Source organism: Mirounga angustirostris, unplaced genomic scaffold, assembly GCF_029215605.1.
Source record: "Mirounga angustirostris isolate CCGP_5_RB_7025 unplaced genomic scaffold, mMirAng1.0.hap1 SCAF_3, whole genome shotgun sequence".
Taxonomy (NCBI): domain Eukaryota; kingdom Metazoa; phylum Chordata; class Mammalia; order Carnivora; family Phocidae; genus Mirounga; species Mirounga angustirostris.
The window spans coordinates 187,971,866-187,995,094 of NW_026991711.1; the positions used below are offsets into that span (position 1 = coordinate 187,971,866).

At 47.7% G+C, this 23,229-nt stretch overlaps 1 protein-coding gene across 6 annotated transcripts in view; it reads left to right on the plus strand.

The window, feature by feature from the left end:
- DIS3L2 (DIS3 like 3'-5' exoribonuclease 2) overlaps positions 1-23,229 on the plus strand; it is a 353,809-nt gene that overhangs the window by 262,002 nt on the left and 68,578 nt on the right. For all 6 annotated transcript variants that reach the window (XR_010410345.1, XM_064587245.1, XM_064587247.1 and 3 more), the window contains one exon: positions 12,178-12,411. Coding sequence is in view for 5 of the 6 variants with exons in the window: in XM_064587245.1 (XP_064443315.1) it covers positions 12,178-12,411 (234 nt within the window). In the remaining variant the exon portion in view is untranslated. The remainder of the gene's footprint in view (positions 1-12,177; positions 12,412-23,229) is intronic.

The following is a 23,229-nucleotide window of genomic DNA, read 5'->3' on the forward strand; positions in this document are numbered from 1 at the left end:
GAAGAGGTGAAAGAAGTTACCCTTGGAGAGGAAAGAGACAGAGGGCTGCTGGTTTTCATAACAAGCCTTGAACACTATTTGTCTGCTTGAACTATGGATACTTTAACTTTTCAATTTTTACTTTGAAAAACTTCAGATATGCATGAAGGTAAAGAAAATAGCACAATAAACCCACCATCCCTATCTCCCAGATTCACTACTGGCAACCTTTTCTCTCTCTCTCTCTCTCTCTCTCTCTCTAAAGTATTTTAAAACAAACTGGAGACATCATGTCATTTCACTCATATTTTGATATGTGACTTAAAAATTTGGACATATTCTTACATAACAACAATGCTGTTAGCACACCTAACAATTAATACTGATGCCTTGGTTCGTCCATAACCCAGTCCGTAATTACATTCCCCCGATTGTCTCCAACTGATTTGTCGGAACTGGAAGGAAAACAAGTTACACATGTTACGTTTGGTTTTTACCACTCCTAAATATCTGATAATAAGTTCCTTTTTGAGTCAAGAAGCAAATATGATCTGAGATACACAGGGAATTGTGAAGACAGTAGGCCAACAATCATATTTTGGTGGGGGTGGGAACATGGGAAAAAGAAATGAATGGAAAAAGATCAGAAGGAAATAAAATAGAATGCCAATAGTGCTTGTATTTGGGTAGTAAGCGTCTGAGTAATTTTTTCTACTTTTTTTGTATTTTCTAATGTTTTTTGAAAACATGTATTAGTTTTATATTTTTATAAATGCTTATTTTTGCAAAAGTTGAAATAGAAAATAAAAGCCCGTAGAAGAAAACTGACTTGAGTCAACAGAAAAAAACTTTAAATCTGAATTATGCCTGCCAGCATCAAACCCAAGAAATAAAAAGCTGCCTGATCCAATGAGCTACTAAATATGAGGGTCATAAAAGAAGCACTCAAAAGAGGCGAACTCTGAGAACTCCATTGGTCTTTAAGGTTTCTGTTGGAGGCAGTGTCTAGTGAGCAAGGCTTCTGGCATGTGAGGGGCTGGAGAGCAGGTGTGAAGTAGGTAGGCATGGGGTCCAGGAGGGCACCAAATCAAGCCTCCACCAAACCAAGTCAAGGAGGAAGTTCAAGGATTTGGGCTAGGGACCAACGTGGAGCAAGACCCACTGGCCACACCCTGCACAGACCAAGAGACCACATGGTGGGTGGGCCTGGTTGGTTGGTTGTCCTGAGATGTAGTGTAGCATGAGTACCTCTTACAGTGAAGATGCATGAAATGAGATGTCGGACGCCAGACTCATGTCCGGGGGTGGGGCTTGTTCAAGACCCTGGCAAGGAAAGCCTGAATTAAGTGGGGAGGGGGGCGGCGGGTGCAGGGAGCAGGCGGGAGGGTCAGGGAGCCGGAGGAGGCCACTGAGGAGGGAGGTGGCCCCGCATCAAGAACCCGAGTAAATGAGGAGAGTGGCCAGAGCCTGAGGCTGGATCTGTATGTGGTGGTGGCTGCTCGAGGGTAATGGCCTTAGAAGGAACCAGAGGAGGGCCACCAGCTGCATGCTGCGGCTTCTACATGGCCACCAGCCTCACCTGGAGTTGAAGTGGAGAAGGTCTTGCATTTTTCCTTAGTCTACTAGAATGTCTTACCCTCTGGAGCAGGCATGACCAGCTATAGAAAGGCCATTCCAACTTTCTTCGAACACCCACTAGATTTTTTTAAAAGAGCCACTAGAAAAATCCTGGTCGTCTATGCTTTCATTAAGCCAAAGCCCAGATACTGAGGTCAATAAACTCTGAAGGGTCTTTTTTGGGCACATTTCTCACATATTGGGGGTGAGAACATTGTTCTCTGATTTCGACATTTATATTGTCGTGAGAGAAAACAAACCCAGTGACATCTTGTGCTTCGTAAGCTCCAGCTCATACCACGAAACCACTTTAACCATGTGAGACCAGTGACCTCGTGCTCTCCCGAACGCCTCCAGCACTTCTGTGTCGCTCGGCACTAAGACCCTGCAAACAGACACCATGTCCTGTGTGCCTCACTCATCAGACGACAGCTTCATTTGAAGTCACCTTTGTAAAAACACCAGTGTTATGCTTTAAAGAGGTCATAAGCAATAATTAGGCTTGATTACTGAGTCCTTAGACCTTAGAACCATGAAACCTCAGGGTCAAAGGTCAGAATAAGAAAGGAAGGGTCTCACAATGACAGTAGCGATCCACAGCTTGCATCTCCCACAGCGTCCCTGCCATGTGCCATCTGGCTCAGCCGGACTGTGGGAGTATGCGCCAGAAGTTGCTTATTTCAACTTCAATCAAGGGCAACCTCATTTCAGCCATTTATGCTGGCCAAAACCCAGAAGGTCATTATTGACTTCGGTCTTTCTCTCACCCCTCACGTCTAGTCTACCAATAAATCACTTCAGCTTTGCCTTCTAACTGCCTCCAGAATCTGCCCCCCTTCCTTACCGCTGCAAGCCCTGTCACCTGGGGCCAAGCTGCCATCCCCCCCCTGGACCGCAGAGGCCTCCTAACTGTCCTCCTCGCCTCGGCTGCCCCACTTCATCTCCTCTACACAGCAGTCAGAGCGATTCTTCTGAGTCAGACATTAGGTCGTGTCTCTTCTTTTCAGAAATTCTGCAGTCTCTCATTCAGAATAAAATCTAAAAAAGTCTTTACAATGGGATTTTTTTTCCTGTTACTTTCTCCCTATCTTCTCTGCTAGAAATGCATGGACTACAAAGTCATCTTGGGACTAGAGTCTCTTCTCATTTCCTGGAGCATCTTTGCTCACATGGGAAAAGCTGGCTTTTATTGTAAAACTGACCTCTCCGCTAGGTAGCCGCTCCCCACCCCAGCTTCCATGACCTGACTGTAGTTGAGAGAATCACACTTCCCAAACTGCCATGTGAGAGCAGGCATCAGGTCTCTGCCCATTCCCGGTAGTTCTAGAAAAATCTGTCCAGGCCCTGCCTGATGCACCCTTTTGGAACGCTGGACATTGTGGGAGCACCGTGGTGTCTACCAGTTAGGCTGCTACTTGGGAATCCTTTTATTTACTACTTACATCGCTGAATAACCTTTATTTGTGGCCCTAACCTTCCACTGTGCCTTGCACTCCTCTTCCCTCAAGATCCACCGTTTCCTCAGGTGACTTTCAATTCTCCCTGGGAACCAGAGGGACCAGCTACTGGATCTGCTGAAGCCCCCCTTCAGAGAGTGACAGTCCCTCTCCGCCTTCCCTCATCTTTCCCCTTCTATTCATGCAGTAAAACATGCGCGCATTCCAACCTGGGTTTGAGGCTTGTGTTGTCTAGATCCTTTAATGGAGTCGGCATCCTCTGAGCCACTCGGTCTCTCAATCTCCAGCTTGCTTCACACCAGCCACATCCATTCTGAGTGCTCACGGCTCTCCCTTTGCCAGCTGTCTCTAATCGGTCCTCTCTCTTCTGTTCCCACAGTCACCGCCCCGCTCAAGTCCTTGCCTTCCTCCCTTAGGATGTTGGGAGACTCTCTTTATGGCTCTCCATTCCATTTCCCCAGTGCTGTTAGATGACCTTCCAGAAGGTGAATCTGGTCCCATCACTCTGTTGCTCAGCATGCTCTCACAGCATGGTGGTGGGCTAGGATTACTCCCAGAAGTCCAGTCTCCAGAGCATGATGTGCATAGACCTCCACCAACTCTTCCCCCATTTTGTGACCGTGTGCTGCCCATCCTCCCTTTGCCTCTACTCTTGCCACTGATGGGTTCGTTTGGCCTAAAAATTGCCACACTCCTGAGACCTTGCATATGCTTTCCCCTCTTCCTAGCATGTCCTTCCCCTCACCTCTATCAGTACCAATCCTACTTACCTCTGAGATCCATCTAAAATGCCACTTCTTCCATGAAACCATTATTAGTCCTTCATTCATTCATTTGGTAAAGACTCGCTGAATATTTGCTCTGTTTGGATACGACACAAGGTATTAAAGATACAGGAATTAAATATGCGCCAAAATAGAAACAGTAGTTATCTCCTGATGGTGCGTTTATAGGAGATTTCTTTTTCTTCTCCACTTCCCGCCTGTATTTTTTTTTTAAGTTTTCTGTGATTAATGCATATTACCACTGTAGTGAGAGAAGAGTGAGAATCACTTTGAGATTTTTTTCTCCTGTTTTCTTTTAATAACCAGATAAGAGATACTGGAATATGTTTGTAGGCTATAGGGGAAGGCGAATAGAAAAGGAGATGTTGAAAATGAGGAAAGAAGGAACAGATTTTTAGAGCCAGGTCACAAAGGACTGGGAGGCTCAGGACCCAACCTCAGGTCAGGGATTAGCCCTCAGTAGGAGGAGAGGACCCCTAGCACTCCCAGCCCAGAGGGAGTGAAGAGTGGGGACCCCTGGAAAGTCTGGGAAGGTGCTCAGATGGGAGCACCCCCACCTTCCCTCAGAATCCGTTCTCCCATCTCTCCACCCCTGCAACGCCTGTCCCCTGTGCTTGCGAGCCATTTGTGCACAGATCTGTTGTCCTTCTAGATCTTAAACATCCTTGTAAACGGAGCCCCCTCCTAATTTGGTAATCTCCTCCCCACACAGCACAGTGCCACGTATGCTCAAAAATGATTTCATCAAGTGAATTGCATACCTGTTTTCACAGTCCTTTGTTTATTTAGTCTGCTTAATTGGACTGATGTTCCCCTGGCTGAGACATTTTTATCTGCAGCAGCCTTCCTAGCACTCCTGAGCGGTGTCCTGAGAGCTGAGGAGGGCTTCACGTGACTCATGTCGCTGGCAAAGCCGCGCCGCCCGCTTCCCCACGCGGGCCTCTCCACCGGCTCTCGCCCCCACCGCTCCCCACGCTCACCCTGCCACTGCTGCCCCAGCTGCCACCTGCGGGAATCCTCTAGAAACAGAAAATGGCGTGCGTGTCCTGGGCCATCATGGTGTCTGCAGCAAGCCCGCAGAGCTGGGGTTCATGCACACTGTCGTGTCGCTTGGGGCTTCGGTTACCGGTAAAGAAACACATTGTTGGGTTTTGTGTTTCGTCCTTAGACCCTGCAGTGGAAATCTTGCCCCAGTAGCTCCCAGTGAGAGACAAAAGCTTCCAAGGCTGATTCTGAGAATAAAAGAAAAGTTCCCCGAATATCCATCGTTAGTCCTTAGTGGAGGCAGGGGCAGAATTGTTTTATGTCAGGCCTGTAGGAACAACCCAAGACCAAAGGAGCCTTTGGAAAAACTCTGCTGTGTTCTCGGGGCCTCTCGTGTCCCAGTTTGCTAATGAAGGCATTGGGCAATTAGAGGCTTACCTAAGGTCACTTCAGGGTAACTAACAGCAGACTAAATTGTGAGCACAGGCTTTGCTGTGAATCCTTGGGACTAAAGTAAGAATACAAAACAAAATATTTTCAAGAAATAAAAAACAAAACCAAAAAAGACATTTATCATTTATAAGGCTGCCATGCAAAGAGCTAAAAATTATTTTTAATCAGCTTGTCTCCTGCATTTTGATGTTATTAATAGTGTATTTGATTTAAATCTAAAGATTTAGGGGGTGCCTGGGTGGCTCAGTCGGTCAAGCGTCTGCCTTCGGCTCAGGTCATGATCCCAGGGTCCTGGGATGGAGCCCCACATTGGGCTCCTTGCTCGGCGGGGAGCCTGCTTCTCCCTCTCCCTCTGTCTGCTGCTCCCCCTGCTTGTACGTACTCTCTCTGTAAAATAAATAAATAAAATCTTTTAAAAATTAAAAAAAAAATAAATCTATTTTAAAAAAAAATTTAAAGATTTGGGCCCAAGGGTTAGTAAACAATACAACGGGTCACTGTGGTAGGTGTCTTTAAAGGACCTCTGGTTTTTTTTTTTTAAGATTATTTATTTATTTATTTGACACAGAGAGACACAGCGAGAGAGGGAACACAAGCAGGGGGAGTGGGAGAGGGAGAAGCAGGCTTCCCACCGAGCAGGGAGCCCGATGCGGGGCTCAATCCCAGAACCCTGGGATCATGACCTGAGCCGAAGGCAGACGCTTAATGCCTGAGCCACCCAGGCGCCCTAGGACCTCTGTTTTTGAGAGCTGGGCCAGGTTGGTCTTGTTGAAAGGCTGGAGCTGAGTGAATGAAAGTCAGAAGTTTGTTATTTTGTATTTCCTGGGTCTGTCTGAACCCAGTCCTCAGAAGCCTCCCTCCCTTGCTCTCCTACACTTTCTTCCTTCTCCCTCCACCTCCAGCTTCCTTCCACACCGCCCTTAGACCTCCCAGCCTCGTGCAACTGTCTGAGGTAAAGAGAACCCTTTTCAAGGACTGCTCAGGCGTGGTGCCGTCCACCTCTGTCATAGGAATGGAATTCTTATCTCCTAACCACATCCGAGTCTTCAAGTTCTTCTCACGTTCCTGCCATTGCCTAGGTTTGCGAGGCAAACACTTGAGGAGGTTTCCTTGTCTCCCTCCTCTTAGGCTTAGAAGTCTAGACAGCTGCCTCCCGATCAGGATGGGAAGGGGCCCAATTATAGTTTGGGTCAGCAGACTAGGCTGATAGCAGGTGGCTTGAGATAGGACACGAGGGCACAGTTTACTCAGGCTTGTTTTCTATAAAATAAATCTTCCAGAAAGACCTAACCCATAATCAGTCTGCCTTCTAAACTAAAACAGGCTGGCAAACTCACAGCCCTCTGCTGCCCAAGCTCCCTCCTCCCCACCGTTGGCAGAGGTCGCTGGTGGGCCCAGCGGGGCTTCAGAGCCTCTCCACACAGTAGGAAAAGACCTGGCTTCCATCTCTTACTTACTCTTTAATCCTGCCTTGGCCTTCTTCATTCATTAAGAAGTGACCTGGGCTTCACCCAGTCACAGTGGGCCTAGCAGAGGAGACGCCTGCTTGCCCCTCAGCTAGCTACCACCCACCCTGCTGCCTGTGCCCATGCAGTCACTCCAGCACCTTCTACGGGACAGGCCGCTGTCTGCCCTCCCAGCTGTCTTAGCCCCTCCCCTTTCTGCCCAGTTCCTCTTCAGAAGTGTCCTTGGCACCTTTGACTTCTCTCGCCTCGTGCGTGCTGTGCTCGCACCCCATGACTGCCTGGTGTTCACAGGTGCGAGAAGCAGACGTCTGTCCCACCCCCACCATGGCCACCCCGGACAGCCTGCTTTTGTTCCGGTCAGGAAAATGTTTCTTCCTGACAAGTTTTTTGAACCAAATATTTTACATGCAGAAGCCCAGAGCTGCTACAGGAGTGATTTTGCATCGAATCCCTTAAAATTACAAATTAACCTCATTCGCAGTTTTTTGAATCAGAGATTTCTTTCTTACAAGGGAGGCACTGACCTTTTTTTCAAAATAAATTTTAAAATACAGGTGGGTGGAAATGGACAATTTCCAAAGGATATGTTTCCTCACAATTTTGTATCTGTAAGTTAGAGAAAGTTGGTATGTATTTGAGGCATACTTTGTTTCCTTTACCTCACTGTCTGTCTCAGCTGAAATACAGTATATTCAGCTGAGGTATAACACACATGACACTGAATTTTGAATCTTATGTATTTAGACACGGATCCAGTCTTGGCTGCCACTTAGGAGCTTGTGTGACCTTTCACAGACCGCCAGCCTATTTTCTCAACTGTAAAATGGGCTGATCGGTGCACTCCCGCCAGATGTGTGGAAGGAGGTCTCGAGGTATGCACTGTTCGCTCCTTTCTAACCAGGTTGCTTTCAGCCGTATGCCTTCAGTGGGTATTGGCACGGCATTTCATGCAGTGTTTAAACAGTCATGTCCTAGAGCGTATGCGGGAAACTTGCCGCCTGCAGAAAGGGAGTGACCCAAATCCCGTGATTAAGCAAAGGAAAGAAGGACATGATCTTCTTTCTGAAGGGTTTTGTTTATGAAGCTCCTCGTGGCTTTTTTACTTTTTCCATGAAAAACTCTTTGTCCTTTTGTCTTCTGCCACTGGCCCTGGTTATGGACAGGGTGTTGATGTGAAGACAGTTTCCAGATTGGGAATTAATGAGGTGTTCCATCCAGAGAGAAACCTTCCTCCCGTACCATAAGGCACGCTGCCCCTGGGAACCCCACCCCCACCCCCATTTAGGTCTTTGCTTTCCTGCTGCCCTGTCTGCAGTCATGGGCATCCTTGCTTCCCTGCTGCCTCACCACGTTTTCCTGGCCTAGGATTTTTTCTTCTTAATTTTATTTATTTATTGAGAGAGAGCATGCGCATGCGCAGGGGAGGGGCAGGGGGAGGGAGAGGGAGAGAATCTCAAACAGACTTGGTGCTGAGCATGGAGCCCGACCCAGGGTTCAGTCTCCATCCTGAGATCATGATCTGAGCTGAAGCCAAGAGTTGGACGCTCAACCGACTGTGCCACCCAGGCGCCCCCAGCCTAAGAATTTTTTAAATCTATCAGGGATGATTCCCACAATCACTGGATTGTGTTAAAGCAGGATGGGTTCTGCTGCCTGAGGCCATAGTCACTGGGCCAGAAAGTTCTTGATGACTCTTCAGAGCTTCCACTTCAGCCCTTTGTATATTCAGAAAGAAGGTTGGTGCAGATTTTCTAGGATGCAGGCATGAAGGGGAGGGGATGCTCAAGTAAGGTGAGAGCACTCTAGGAAACTTCTCATCCATACCATGATCTGACTTGGTGTTGTTCATGTGTGCTGGTAAGAAGGCTGCCCATCATTGACTGATAGGGAAACAAGCTAGAGGAGTAGAGGTGCCCATTAGGGAAAAATTAGCTCAAACTAACTGAGATAGATAGTGCAGCCAATGTGTGTTGTTCTCAAGCTTTGGTAAGGAGTGGTAGACTTCTGATTTTGCCAAGTTACAGGTAATAAATTTTAAGAACTCCTGAGGATGAAAAGTGGCCTCTGGTCAGCACTCAGCACTATAATCAGAGGGAGAAACAAAGCTCTGTTTAGATCGAGGACATATGGGCTTGGGGTTGGCAGAGTGTCTAGGAACCTTGTGGAACTTACTGCAAAATTTGGTGCATAAATATCTCAAAGGAGAGGACCTGGGGCTTTCATTAGGTTTTTAAAGCAGTTCTTGACCCACTAGTTTACGTGAAAATAGATGCCCAGTCAGGGTGGTGGGAGTCTGCCTGACCTATGTGTGGCGGTTACCTGTATAAGCATGCTGTGGTTTCCTGGGTCCTCCAGGAAAAATGGGACACAGACCCCAGGAGGCCAGATATCCTATGCCTTGGATACCTGAGGGAATCTGTGGAACTGCTTGTAAGGTGTGTGGAATCGAATGGAAAGGGAAGTTTCCCCAAGCATGCTGAAGACAGACTGGCAAACAAAATGTGGACACATAGAAGGAGGAGGGCTGACTGGGTTTGGAGTGAAACGGAGAAAAGGAAATAAGCTAAATCTCCAGGGGAAATCTTCGTGACCACAAGAATGAATAAGTCGTGGCCCTGTCATTCTAGAGGAGCTTGGAGCAACTCCATTAGTGGGGAGTTTTCAGGAAATGTGGATGTAATAGAAGAACAAGCATGGGCTGACCTTGAAAGGGGCTCTTCTGGAGACCTGCACGCACTACTTCCCCACCGGGACTGTTGGACGATACCTCAAACTGGCTGTCTAATTTCTCTTGCGTTCAGCACACACACAGACACCTCCTGAGAGCCAAGTTCAGGACCTACTTGCTGTAGCAGAAGAGTCATGAGCACAGTATTTGAATCACTATATTTTTGGGTGGGAGTGGTTCTTGGAATAATCCAGAAAGTGTAGTTTAAGGGTTGGGTTTTGTTTTGGGTTTTTTTTAAAGAAAATTAAAGTCTGATATTACAGATCCAAGACTCTATAATGAGGCTCTTTGCACTGAATCAAGGGAAAATGAGGGTAGTTTCTACCATTCTCTTCCTGTGCTTCTTGGCTGCCATTTTAAGAGTATTCATTGTTCCTTCAGGGGCAGGTTAGGGTATCAGGGGGGTCTCTCTTGCCTTCCAGGGTAGTAACCAGCCGTGTGCTATAGAGGTTGTGTGGCATGGACGGCTCCTCTGGGCTGGGCGCTCTCCTTTCCCCCTGGAAACACCCATGGATCTTTCAGATGACTTTTTTTCAGGAAGCATATTTCGGAGGTTGTGAACAGAATGGTTTGACCTGTGAAAAGGAAGGCAGAGGGGATGTTCGCAAGCCCAGGCGGAGAGGTTCCGCAACTGATTAGACCTCTCTCCCTCCTCCCGAGCCCCCTCTGCCTCTCAGTACATCTGGCTTTTCCTTGCTCATGAATCCATTCCCCACAATATTTATCTCAGAGCTTTTCCACTTCTTCATGCCTTTGAGCCCCACCTAGCCCCTCTCATCCTTTGCCTTCTGCCCCATAGAATGGGGCTAGCTGATGTGAGTGCTCTCACCTCCCCACTTCTTGCCCCCAGACTTGCCTCCCTCGCCTCCCCTTTCCTTCTTGCCTCCTCTCCAGGCCACTCTTCCTGTCTTATGGATGGGTGCCTCCACTTGGCCCAGGATCCGTTCCTTTTGTGCTGGCTTCTTCCCCTCACCCCACAAACCCAGCATAATCCTCTGTCCTGCCAGCCCCCCCGGAAGTGGTCATCCACGCTCATTGCCTTGCCTCCACCAACCATGCACCTGTCCTTAACCCAGGACTTCCCAGACTTCTTCACATCGTGACGCACGGAGGAGATGTTGCTGTTTGCCTGGCACGAGGGCAGGCGGATCTGGCTGCCCCGAGGGTGGACGGGCCCGCTGTGGCAGCCTTTCCCAAATCTCTGCCATTTGACTCTGCCGCCCCACCCCACCCCATGCTTTTCCCCCTAAAAAGCCTTCCCAAAGATCACCAATAAGCAAATGCTACATGCAAAGATTTTTCTTTGTTCTTATCTTCTTTGGCATCCAAGTGGCATGTGACTCTCCCCAGTGGCCAAGAGCTCAGACTCAGGTGGCACTGCTGCGGCTCAGTTCCTGGCTGTGCCTTTCCCCAGCCTGTGACCTCAGACACGTCACTTACTGTGTCCGTGCCTCAGTTCCCGCCTTCGCAGGATGAGGATAATAAAACCTACCTCATAGGGTCGCTGCCTGAAATGGCCGCTCTGTGGGAAGCGTCTTGTCTCCTCGTAAGTGCTCTGGATTTGTCTGTTGTGGCTTTTGAGTACTCCTTTCTTAAAGCCCCTCTCCCCTAATGTTGGACACTCCTGATCTTTCTCCTATCCCTTTGAGCTCTCTTGTTTTTTGTTTTCACTCTCCAGATTCTCCTTTTGCCCCCTAAAATGGAGAAGGTGGTAGAGAATGCCGCCTTGACTCTCCCTTGCCCTTTCTTTCTTTCTCAGACCTTCCTGCTGAGGCTTCCAGCTTCCCACCTGCAGATCAGTCATCGCCCCAGCCCCACACCCCAGCTGCCTGCTACATAGCCCACCATCTGGATCTCCTCCCTGCACCTCAGACTCAGGAGTCCCCAAAATATTTTAACATTTGTTTTTGTTTTAAAAGCAATGATTTCTCCTTATAGAAAATACAAGCAAACTTAAAGGATAAAATACAAATCAGCGGTAATCCCACCACAGCGAGCACCACTACTACACTTGGGTGGATCTTTCGAGCCCAGTGGGCCTCAGCCTAGGCCGAGGTTCCCCCCTGCGGATGTTTGGCGATGTCTGGTGAGTCCAGGAATATCACCAAACATTTTACAAGGCACAGGCTCATCCCCACAACAAAAAATTAGTCCACTCAATAGTGCTGAGGTTGAGAAACCCTGTTCTCGACCTTTGTCTTTACATAAATGGCCCGAATAGAACAAGTTGGAATTCCTTTTCTCCTTCTGCCTCCGTCCTGCTTCTCTCACCTGTGTTCTGTCAGTGATTCCACTTTCTCCCTCACCCCACATCTGATCCATTACCAAGTCCACAGAGTCCCCATGTGTCACATCTTTGGCTTCTACCCTCTACCCCTTCTCTTTCTTCCAGTTTGCTATTGATGACCGACCACTCACTCAAAATAGTGAAAAGGCGCTCCAGCAGGCCCTTCACCTTGAGTCTCCCTCCTGCTGGCCCTTGCTTATGCCACCACGGCCTGCTAAATCCATCCCTCAGAGTCTGAGCTCCCTGAGGGTAGCGCTTCCACATCTGATCGGTCTTCATGCCTAGCTGGAACCTAACACCATTCTGAGCACAGAGTCAGTGCTTGGCAAATCCCTGTAGAATGTGTATGGATGAATGGTTGCATGAAAGAAAAGCCTGGGAAAAGTTCTCCTCATGATCCGTTCACAATCTATCTTTGCAGATCCTTAGTGAATGGTTTGGTCGGACCATCATTCGCTCCTGTACCAAACTGAGCTACGAGCACGCACAGAGCATGATTGAAAGCCCGACCGAGAAAATCCCCGAGAAGGAGCTGCCGCCCATCTCCACGGAACACACCAGTGAGGAGATACACCAGGCTGTCTTGAATCTCCACGGGATCGCAAAGGAGTTGCGGAAACAGCGGTTTGTGGACGGCGCACTGCGTCTGGATCAAGTCAGTCACTTCTTTTTTTTGTGCAACCAACAGATTTGACTTATGCTTGAACCTAGCATGCATGAGATTCAACATGGCAGTCTCGGGATCTTCCCTTCTTCTTTCCCCAGTCACAGCACTAAAACAGCATTCTCTGAGGTGGGCAAGGACTAAGTCTCACCCACCCTCCGAACTTCACAGGCACACGACACCCACTGACATGAGCCAAGGCAAAAGGGTGGTGTCCGTGTGTGTGGCCCTGTGACCAGAACTCCCAGCTGGTCTTTGCTAGCCAGGCTGTAACCCAGTATTTGAGCCTTCCCTCGGTTTCTCCCTCACATCCCTCTGAATGGAGGTGGGAACAGGAACATGGAAGTTTACAGGGTAGTTGACCAGTATCTGATCATGAGGCTTTAAAAAAAACGTACTTCTTTTTATCCCTTATTTTCCAAAGACAGTCATATGTTTATAAATTCTGGATTCATATTTAAAGAGGCGGAGAACTGAAGAGACTGGAGAACGTTGACCGTTGAGGAACATGGTGGCCTGGAATGGTACTGATTGCTCTTGAGTATCACAGCCATGCCCTATGGGACTTAGGAAGCTGTCGCTCAAACTTGATCACATTTCCGTTTCCATGTGTGGCAGCTCCTGCGACTTAGGAATCCTTTTCCTCTTTAGTTGTCAGTACGTCACAGAGCAGAGCCTGTGTTCTGGATTGTGCAGGGTTTTTTCTTATTTATATTTCTTACTCAAACCCCCGAGAACCTGCTCTCCCTGCCTGGTCACTCTCTGCTGGGGGACGTCTCTAGGCATTTGAAAAATGAGTTGAGCAGCAGGATTGGCTGATGGAGACCCCCGGCAAGGGGGCAGCCTCACAGAGATGCCTTTGTCTGAGGCTTCCAGCGTGGAGGGCTCTCAAAAGCTTTGTTTTAAAACTTTCTAACTGAAGATTTCATTTCATCCTAGCTTTTGTGATAAACTTCTCAGCAGGCATTGCAAATAGTTGCGGCCTTGGGCCTAGGAATAAGTTAGCAGCAACTGGGGCAAGTGGACACGCTGTTCTGCCTGGGCTTGAGGGAGTCAGGGCATCTTCTGGAGCTCTCATGCTCCTCCTTCCCTGGCCTGGGCTCAGGCAGCCTGTCTGCTTACGAATGCTGATGGGCAGGCAGGAGGTAGAGTGGCCGCTGACGAAGAGAGCCGAGCCAGTAGAAGAGGGCCCAAAAGTACCGGAGATGACAGAGTATCTCCTTGCCTTCCTTCAGTGAAATGCTTTGTGGGGGCACGAACACACCCCAGGTCATACTCACCAGGGGCTACCTGGCTGTCAAATCCAAGGACGCTTTTCAGTTCTTGCTTCCTGGACTTTGTTCTGCATCTGGCCCTTTGAAGCTCATCTCCTGGTTCTCTGCTTCTCTTCAGACATCTCCAGTAATGTCCTGCTGGTCCCTTTGCAGAAGCCTCTTCCTCTGCTGTCCCCTAGAGGGTTCTCGTTCCTTGGAGTCTCCCCCACCCTCTTTTTTGTCTCTATCCACACTCCCTGAATGAACTCCTCTACTATTACGATTGTCACTACTAACTGGATGCTGATGATGCCAAAATCTGTCTCTCCAGCCCTGCCCTCCTTCCCAAGCTCTTGACAAGCCTCTCCCCCTGCCTTCTTGAACTCTTCACCCGGATGCCTCATGGGTGGTCACGCCGGCCGGTGCTCGTCCTTCCTTGTGCACGACGCAGTGATCGGTGCCCACGGCACGCTGTGCAGCCTGCCTCACGTTCCCTCCTGCCTCTGCTCCCACCAGGGCAACTGTGTACATCAAATATGCATGCAATTTACCTGAATCAGATAAGATATACTGATCAAATAAGAGCACAAAAAAGAAAGTTGTTTCTGTGAAAACTGAAATTGTTTGAGAAGATTCAGTAAGGATGAATCTGTAAAAATTCTGCTTTTGCTTGTGCAACTATAAAAAAATAGGGGGAAAATCATAAAATTCATGAAGAATTCTGTACTCAGATGGCTTTACAGATGTCTACGTTCTCCCTGTCTTTTAAAGAAACAAAAACTGTAGGGGCACCTGAGTGGCTCGGGCGGTTAAGGGTCCAGCTCTTGATTTTGGCTCAGGTCATGATCTCAGGGTTGTGAAATGGAGCCCCTTCTGCTGTTCACTCTCACTCACGCTCTCACTCTCTCTCTCAAAAAAAAAACAAAACAAAACCCAAATATATAAAAAAAGAAACAAAAATTATAAATTATAGACACTGAATTATGAGTGTAATTTATCAGAAAAAATGTAGGAATCCAATTATCCTCTTTTAAAAAGCTTTATATTTTTAAAAATGAATGAATGTACATTTATATAAATTAAGCTAAATGATTAGTTATAAATATATCTTTTATGTATGATTCCCCTCTTTATTTTTTTAAAGATTTTATTTATTTATTTAGAGAGTGCATGCACAAGTATAAGCCAGGGGGAGGGGCAGAGGGAGAGAGAGAATCTCAAGCAGACTCCCCACTGAGCAGGGTGCCCAATATGGGACTCTGTCCCAGAACCCTGAGATCATGACCTGAGCCGAAACTGAGAATCAGACGCTTAACCGACTGAGCCACCCAGGCGCCCTGATTCTCCCCTTCAGTCAGCTCCTACAATAACTTACTAACCACTCCTTCAGGCACATCAAATTAGAGGGCTTCTGTTATAACATCTTAGAGATCTTACCCTATCAGATTGTTAGAATGTTTGATTGGATTAAGTATAAGAAATGCTCTATAACTATAAAACTGTAAAAGATCACTATTAGGTGATCTCAACTCACAGTAGGAGGGGTATGGTAGTCAAGGTAGAAGAATGATTGCAGATTATTGACTGATACTTGGCTTATCTTAGAATCAATTTAATTGCTGAAAACAACCTTAGATATCTATATCTCATTGGCTCTCACAATTTATACATTGGCAACCTAATGCCCCCCCAAAGGTTAAGTGAGTTGCTTATATGCAAGAAATCCAGATAGCTGACTCTTTGTTCCGTTTTTCTCCACTTACACCGTGCTGACTTAAGAGAGAAAAGTTTCCCTTCAAAGTGGGCCGGGGAGGGGGGGGAAGCCCTCAAAAGTCCTAATTAGGTTCCAGTTAATTAAGGTTTGAAAATAATGGGTGTACATCCTTGGAGTTGATTCCTTGGTTCCCCAGAAAATAAGTTGTGTGGACCACAGCTTTAGAAGGAGGAGCACATCAGTCTCCCGCAGCAAGGGACACTGGCGAGACCCTTTATAAATCAGCTCAATGGCCCCATTCAGGAGCTACCGTGTTTGTTCCCCTGGGCCTGCTGCCTGCATTTGCCCTCGCAAAAATCCATTTTTCCTTGGTGCTTTTGGTATAGCCTGCTGTTTGGAGTTTCTCTCTGAGGCTTTGTTAGCCTCATTTCACCATGTCCACATTTTTGGTGGCGGTCCTTAAGAAATACGCCCTTTCACACTCGCCTCAGTTAGAGAGGCTCTGTGAGAGAGGACACCAGCTGCGTCGCACAGTAGGCCCTTGGATGCACAGTAAATCTGCTAATCCAGAAGTTTTCCCTTTCCAAGAAATCAGTTTACCGTAAGGACCTTCAGAATGAGGGAGGTGGGGGATACTAGGGTAGTGCCTGTTGCTGAGTCAGGGTCGGACCGGTTTGGAGGTTGTAACAACCACAGAAATACAGAGCCACTGGAGCACCGGGTGATTGCAGTCAACAGCTTAGGCCAGAGCTGCCTCAGCCCCATCGGAGAGGGTGCACCCTCAGCCCTCGGGGCCGCCCGGGCTAGCTCCAGTCCCCAGGGGACCACCTGCTAAAGTCTTGTCTGCTCACCCTAGTGTACTACCAAATATGAGCAAGTTGTGTATGTAGTGTGGTGTGGGACCGATTGGGAAGCACTGCCTTAGAGGTCAGATCGCCGGCTTCACGTCACATGTCTCTTTTACCTAGAGCTCGAACCTCGTTCTCCAGAGGTCCTAGCTCAGTGAAATGACACTCCTTTGTTTCACTGCCCAAAAAGCAAATCGCAGATGCCCACTGCATTCTTTGAGCTTTTTGGCTGGATGAGTTGAATAGTATCCCTTCCTGGTGGTTTCTTCCCATCTTCACGTTTCCTGCTGCCATGTTAATTCTAGACTCTCCACAGAGTCTAGTCTCATTTTCTTTATTATCATGTATGTCACTCCTGTTTCTTGAAAGGAGATGCCCCTAAAGGGGGCCCAGATGTTTTTGTGTTGGTAGTAAAAGGAACCATAATGGTTTATAATCACATGCAAATCTTAAGTTTGGGGGAAGGGAAACTGTGAGAGCCCCCCCCTTCACTCCATTTCGGTTCTTGCTCTGTGACTCAGGCCTGTCAGTAGGCCTTGAGAGTGGCAAGCTCCCTGGCACTTCTGTTTATGCCGGACACAAAGCCTGCCCCCAGGCAGCCTCCTCTCTAGAGAGGAAGATAATACTACCTGTGGTCTGACAAGGCCTCAGGCCCCTTTGAGAGTTCAGTGCCTTAGCGGTTGCCTTAAAGAAAGGATAGCAAGGGAGGGTAGCCGCATAGTAAATAGAACCCTCAAACAAAAACATCTCAGGGAACATTGATTATCTTCAGGAAGCTACACCTACAGCTTTTGGGGGCTTTCTGTCCCGCCCGACGTTCCTCAGTCAGGAGATAGCACTTAGAGAGAGCCCCCACTCTGTGTGCAGACTTCTGTGAGAAACCTGCACGATGGCCTGAAAGAACCTGGGCCCCTTCTGGGGGCCCCCGGCAGGTGGTCAGGGACGTGAATGGCTCCTACTGAGCCTTTGACTTTCTGAATTTAGAGAAAGTTGTAGTGAAGAAGAGTTTTTATTTCTATCTTAGGCAATTCCTCCAAACTAAAGGAGCCTTTACCAAATTCTCAGCTACATCTTCTATCATGCCCTCCTGGCACAATTTTGAAGCCCAAACATTGGGCAGTTTCTTGGAGTGGACTTGATTGTAAAGATAAACTTGTTAGCGAAATAATTTTTAGATACCTTGGGACCCGAGCTGCTGTGGAGTGCTACTCTGCATGTCCTTGGGCTAGCCCAGCCCTGAGGTCAGAGGTCGGCAGACTTGCTATAAAGGGCCAGATAGTAAGTATGTGGGGCTTTGTGGGCCATATAGCCTCTGTCTCAACCCCCCAACTCTGCTGTTGCAATATGAGAGTAGCCACAGACGAACCGGTGAGCAGGCTGTGTGCCAACAAAACTTTAAGGACACTGGAATTTGAATTTGACGTCATTTTCATTTCACAAAATAGTATTCTTCCTTTGATGATTTTTCGATCATTTAAAAATGTAAAAACCATTTTTAGCTGTACAAGAGCAAGTAGAAGGGGGCGCCTGGGTGGTTCAGTCGTTAAGCGTCTGCCTTCGGCTCAGGTCATGATCCCAGGGTCCTGGGATCGAGCCCCGCATCGGGCTCCCTGCTCGGCGGGAAGCCTGCTTCTCCCTCTCCCACTCCCCCTGCTTGTGTTCCCTCTCTGGCTGTGTCTCTCTCTGTCAAATAAATAAATAAAATCTTTTAAAAAAAAAAAAAAAGCAAGTACAAGGCCAGATCTGGCCTGGGGTCTGTACTTTGCTGACCCCTGCTCACCTGAAATTCAGCCCTGTGACCCAGGCCACTCTTCGCGGCTCATCATCACTGCTCTGGGGAATCGGGCGAGGTAATGGAGAACGGTGGTGCTGAGTTAGCTGTGGGGGTGGTTTCATGCAATTAAGTAAATTATTCCTTTGATTAGTACCATGCTTAGCAGGTCCAGTTGGAGGCCAGAAGTAGGGGAATGAATCAGTTTAGCACCAGTTCCCTTACCCTAGTTACAGTCAGGTAGCTTTAATTAGCCAGAAGCAAAAAGAGCAGTTGCTCTCATTTCCCACCTCTGTGAGCTTGCAGCCTCTTCACAGTTGGGTCTCATCCCCAGCCCACCTACAGAGATGCTGGCTCCGCCATCTCTCCATCTCGTAGGGTGGGCCTGCTCACGGCCGAAGCCGGCTCTCGGGAGGCCGTGTGGCGTTTCTCTCCCCACCCCACCCCTGTTGCTGTACATAGCAATATGTTTTGTTGACTCATATGTTTAATGTTTCTGTTCCTCCCCTCCAATACAGTTGTTTGAAAGAAATGAACATTCTGGCTCTCTACTGTTGAATTTTTGTACAGTGTGATATATGGTGCAAGGTGGAAAGAACGGGCTATTCATCCTATCTGACTCTTCCTTGGTCTTATAATTTACATCACCACTGAAGCACAAGAGTAAGCCTCTGATCAGATGGTCAGACATATTTGTAGAATTGGTCTCTATTGTCTTAGTCATAGAGTCCTTCATTCGGCATGTCTTCCGAAAGCATTTATTGGGCACCTTGTGTGTGCGCTAGGTGCTGGAGATGAGGAGAACGAGCTCTAGTGGGGAAGACTCCAGAAGGAGCAGCCATGTGGCACTAGATAGGCAGGAGGGTGAGAGACACTTCTTGTGCCCCAGTTCTTAGGTAGGCCCCTTTGATCCCCTCTTTTCCTTAAAAAGGAAGCTTTATATCAGATTAGAAAAGCATAAGTAAATGCCTTTATCTATGAAAAGGTATTTAAGCATGTTCTAATGTTCTAAAATTTAGAAAATACCACAGTGTAAAGCAGAAATCAAAACCACCTGTAACTCCATCATCCAGAAATAGCCACTGCTAATATTTGGGTATATTATAGTTCCTTATGAATATCCTCCTTAACACTTCATGGCAGGAGGAAGGCGTGGTTAGCATAACATACATATAATTTTCATATTCAGCTTTTTAATATTATAGAATCAGTTTTTTCTCATGTCATTCAAAATTCTTCTAAACTATTATAATGCCTCTGTAATATTTCCTCATGTTAATATGCTCTGGAATATTTAACCATGACCCAATTGTGGATATTTAGATTATGATTTTTTAATACTATAAATAATAATGCCATAGCCACCTTGTGTTCCTAAGTCTTTACTCAAATTCTGATGATTTCCTTAGGACGGTCCTAGAACTATGCCGGTAGGGTCAGAGATACAGACATATTTAAGAATCTTCAAACACGGCCACATTCCCTTGCACAAAGGTTGTGCGAACTTCCTCCTTCCAGTAGCCTGTGAATAAGGGCAACAAGCATGGAAATACCTGTCAGAAGTTCTGTGTCTATATGGGGTGTGTGTCTGTCTGTCCCTGCCTCTCTTTCCCTCTCTCTATCTCTCACAGTCATGTCTAAGTCTCCTGCAGTGTCCTGGTGGTTGTGGTCTTGGATTATCCCTTCATCTTTCCTATTTTATTTTATTTTCATGAGGTCTTGCCTACAAAGAGCAGTGTCACACCAACGGACTCTTCCTATTAGCATTAGCCATTATAAAAAATACTCCTAAGAGCCTAAAATTAAGCCCTTTTTTTGAGAGAGAGAGAGAGAGAGCGAGGGAGTGGGAGGAGGTGTAGAGGGAGAGAGAGAATCTCAAGTAAGTACCATGCTCAGCGCAGTGCCCAACATGGGCCTCAATCTCAAGACCCTGAGATCATGACCTGAGCCGAAATCAAGAGTCAGATGCTTAACTGACTCAGCCACCCAGATGCCCCAAGAGTCCAAAAACTTAAAATGGCTGAGAGAGGTGGTTGAAAGCATCTTGCTAACCCCCTGCTGAAGCTGAGGCTGGAGAGCAACCTCCTGCACCAAAGCGAGGTCCTTCTTTCCTCTCATTAGAATCCATAAAGAAACCCATCCTTTTTGAAATAGTACTGAGAATTATTATTGCATTTTCAGACCCTCAGAGAACATTGAAAATTCAGTAGCCTTTTTGTGTGACTCTTACCTCCTGTTATAATAGCCTTGGGTTGGCCTGACGTGAATAATTATGAAGAAATCCAGTTGAATTAAGACTAAAGAGCACAGAGTGGCTCTACCATAAGAATCACTAGGCTTCTCTTTAGGGTAATAGTAAACAGTCCAGGAAGGTTTTCCCTAGAAGTTCAGGGCTTCTCTTTCAGTGTTGACAGGTGCGCATTATTTCAGGCATGGAGAGAGTTCTAGAATTAGTGAGGTTGAAAGAATATCAGCCTGTAAATTTTTCCCAGTTGCCAGTTTCATACTAATTATATTAGCAAAGTTTTCATGTAAGTGTATCTAGCTCATTTCTAAATCGATCTTCAGCCAAGAAGCTATGCTCCTGTGAGCCAGTCAGCTGCCCGGCCATCTAGCAAGGCCTCTGTGGGGGAGAGGGGAGCAGCTGGGCAGAAGGGGGTGCAGCCTCAGGCTTCAGGGAGAACCTGGGAGCACAGGGAGCCCTGATCATTCCTCTGAGAGAAGGAGACGGATCGGATGGCATTCCTCATTTCATATGGAATCAGGGAAAACAGTCCATACTTACGCATCGGAAGGCATGAACAAGAGGCAGGCCTGAAAACTTGACCTAGTTGTGTCTAAGTAACACTAATTATAGCCACTGTGGGAGCTGAGCACTATTTGTGACTTGTTAACATGAGCATAAAAACAAACATATATCATTAAGTGTCAGAGTAACTGTGCCGAGCAGCTTGTTATTAAAACCCCAAACTCTTCATGTGCTCATCTTCCTTTAGGCATGTCACATAGTCATTTACTCATAATTTTCAAAAATTAGAAGGAACACAGGTAGTAGTATTCTGGAAGTTGTTAAAAATACAGACTCAGACATGATCTCCGACCCTCACCGGACAGATATTTCTTAAGGTCGTGTTGTGTTACAAGTACCGCCCATAGTTCTGTAAAGGAACCTTAGGCAGTGGAAGATGAACTTTCTACCTTCAAGTTGCACAGTGAACTTGAGAAGATCTCTGCGTACTTACGGGAAACGCCAGTAAAATAAAAGCAAGGGCATAGTCCGTTGACTTGGGGCTGAAGGAATAGGTTATTAGGTGGGATGGGATTCGTAAAAGAGGGCTGGCTTGGGGAGGGAAGCCCCAGCTCGCACGGTGGGGCCAGGGAAGGACACGACTGGTGAGCAGGGGCTGAAGGGCAGGGAATGCCCACCCTGTGGAGACAATGTGGCATATAGCCCATCACACCACTCTCTCCTCTTGAGTTCCGAACCCACTGAGACCCTCAAGTCAGCCTGAGAGCGAAATATTCTATTACTGATAAAGTTTGGATCGGAGAAGGCAGCTTGAGCAAGTCAGGCATTTGGAACAACCCAGAAGTTAATGTTCTAAAAAGAAACTCTGGTTGGAGTGACTAGAGGGAGCAGAAGGTAGCCAGAGACAGACAGAAGTGTGCCCCCTCCCCAGCCGGGTACCCCAGAGGTGGTCCTAGTGTGACCTTCACCACTCAGTGCCCCCAGGGCCCTTAGGAGTTCTCCCGTGCAGTGGCCACTGAGGAGGACCAAGGGCTGATGCTTCTGCTCTTGCTTGCAATGGCCAGTACAGATCCTCAGCAAAACTCTGAAGACTGCTTCTTATTTAACTTTACAGAGTGGACTTGGCTCCTACCCCGCTTCTGGAAGCTTCTCACTTGTCTGCTGCTGCTTTCTGCTTGCCTATACCCAGGCTCATTTCTTAAAGAAGGGAAAAGCACCCCCTCCCCCACAAACCTGTCTTAGTTTCCAAAACCTGAAGATTGCACCTGCAATTCTGCTGCAGAGAGGTTTGCATCCCCCCTCCCTCCCACTTAGGGCTCCCCTAGCACTTCATTTATACCTGTCACCTGTCTTGATCACATTGTCACACTGCTTTGTCATTTCCCGTTTTCTTCCCTGTCTCCTTCTCTGAGACTGTGACTTCCTGAAGGGTAAGGACAGTGTCTTGTTCATCTCTGTATCTCCAAACCCCTGCACGGTGCTGGTTTCTAACCAGGCGTTTCAGGGTCTCTGAGCATCTCTGTGCATACTGGTCTTTTTTAAAAAGAGGAAGGTAGTTGTGATCTGGGCAAGCGACTGTAGCCCTCGAAGAGAGGGGCGCTTACGTAAGAGAATTAAATGCACATTATAAATCAGAGGTTTCCTCCCCTCTTTGAATAGAAGGGTTGGGTGTTTGATTCCTTGCCAAGGCATCCAGGGTTTAGAACAGGGTGTAATGAGGACTTTCTCAAGGTGGATTTGCCTGGACAGGTGTGCAGAGGCAGGAAGCTTCAGCCCCCCAGGGGGCTGGCAGTGCTTCTGAGGCGTCCTGAGCGCTTCTGTGTTCACCTCTGTGTCCTCAGACCAGGGAGCCTGTGTCCCTGAGGGGAGCCTGGCAGAAGAGGCCCTCCAGGGGAAGGCAGAGACCCCCAGTGTGCCACCCTGGGAACGGAGATGTTCAGGCTTGTCGGAGACCTACCTCACCAGCATGGAAAGGTGGGCAGGGCACCAGATTCCACCCCCCCACACCTGCCTTCCACAGAGATTCCCTCCGGGGCGAGCGGATGTCAGCTGCTGTCCCCCACCCACATGACAAAATGGAAGTGATCTGTATACTGCGATGGGATCCCCAGTCTCTGCTCCCTCCGTGAATTCTGATCGGAGCCTGGTTTTGCTTCTCGTGGAAATGATTTGCACAAGACAGCGGTTCTGTGTTAGTTGCTGCTGGGCTGTCTGAGGAGAGTAGATAACTCACATCGCAGTTGGAGTTGAGAGTGTGCCCAGATGACTCAGACTTAAGTCCCTAGCATTTCCAGGGGGCAAAGAAGGGAGGCCAAGGGCCCTCACGCTGACTAGATGATATATAAGAAACTTCTGTGAGTCGAGCAGGGCAGTGGCCAGCATCCCTTGTTCCTCTCTGAGATGCAAGACTTTCAGGTTAGCGGCCTCAACAGACAGATGAGATTTGGCCCTTCCAGGGGCTCTGTCTTTTGGGT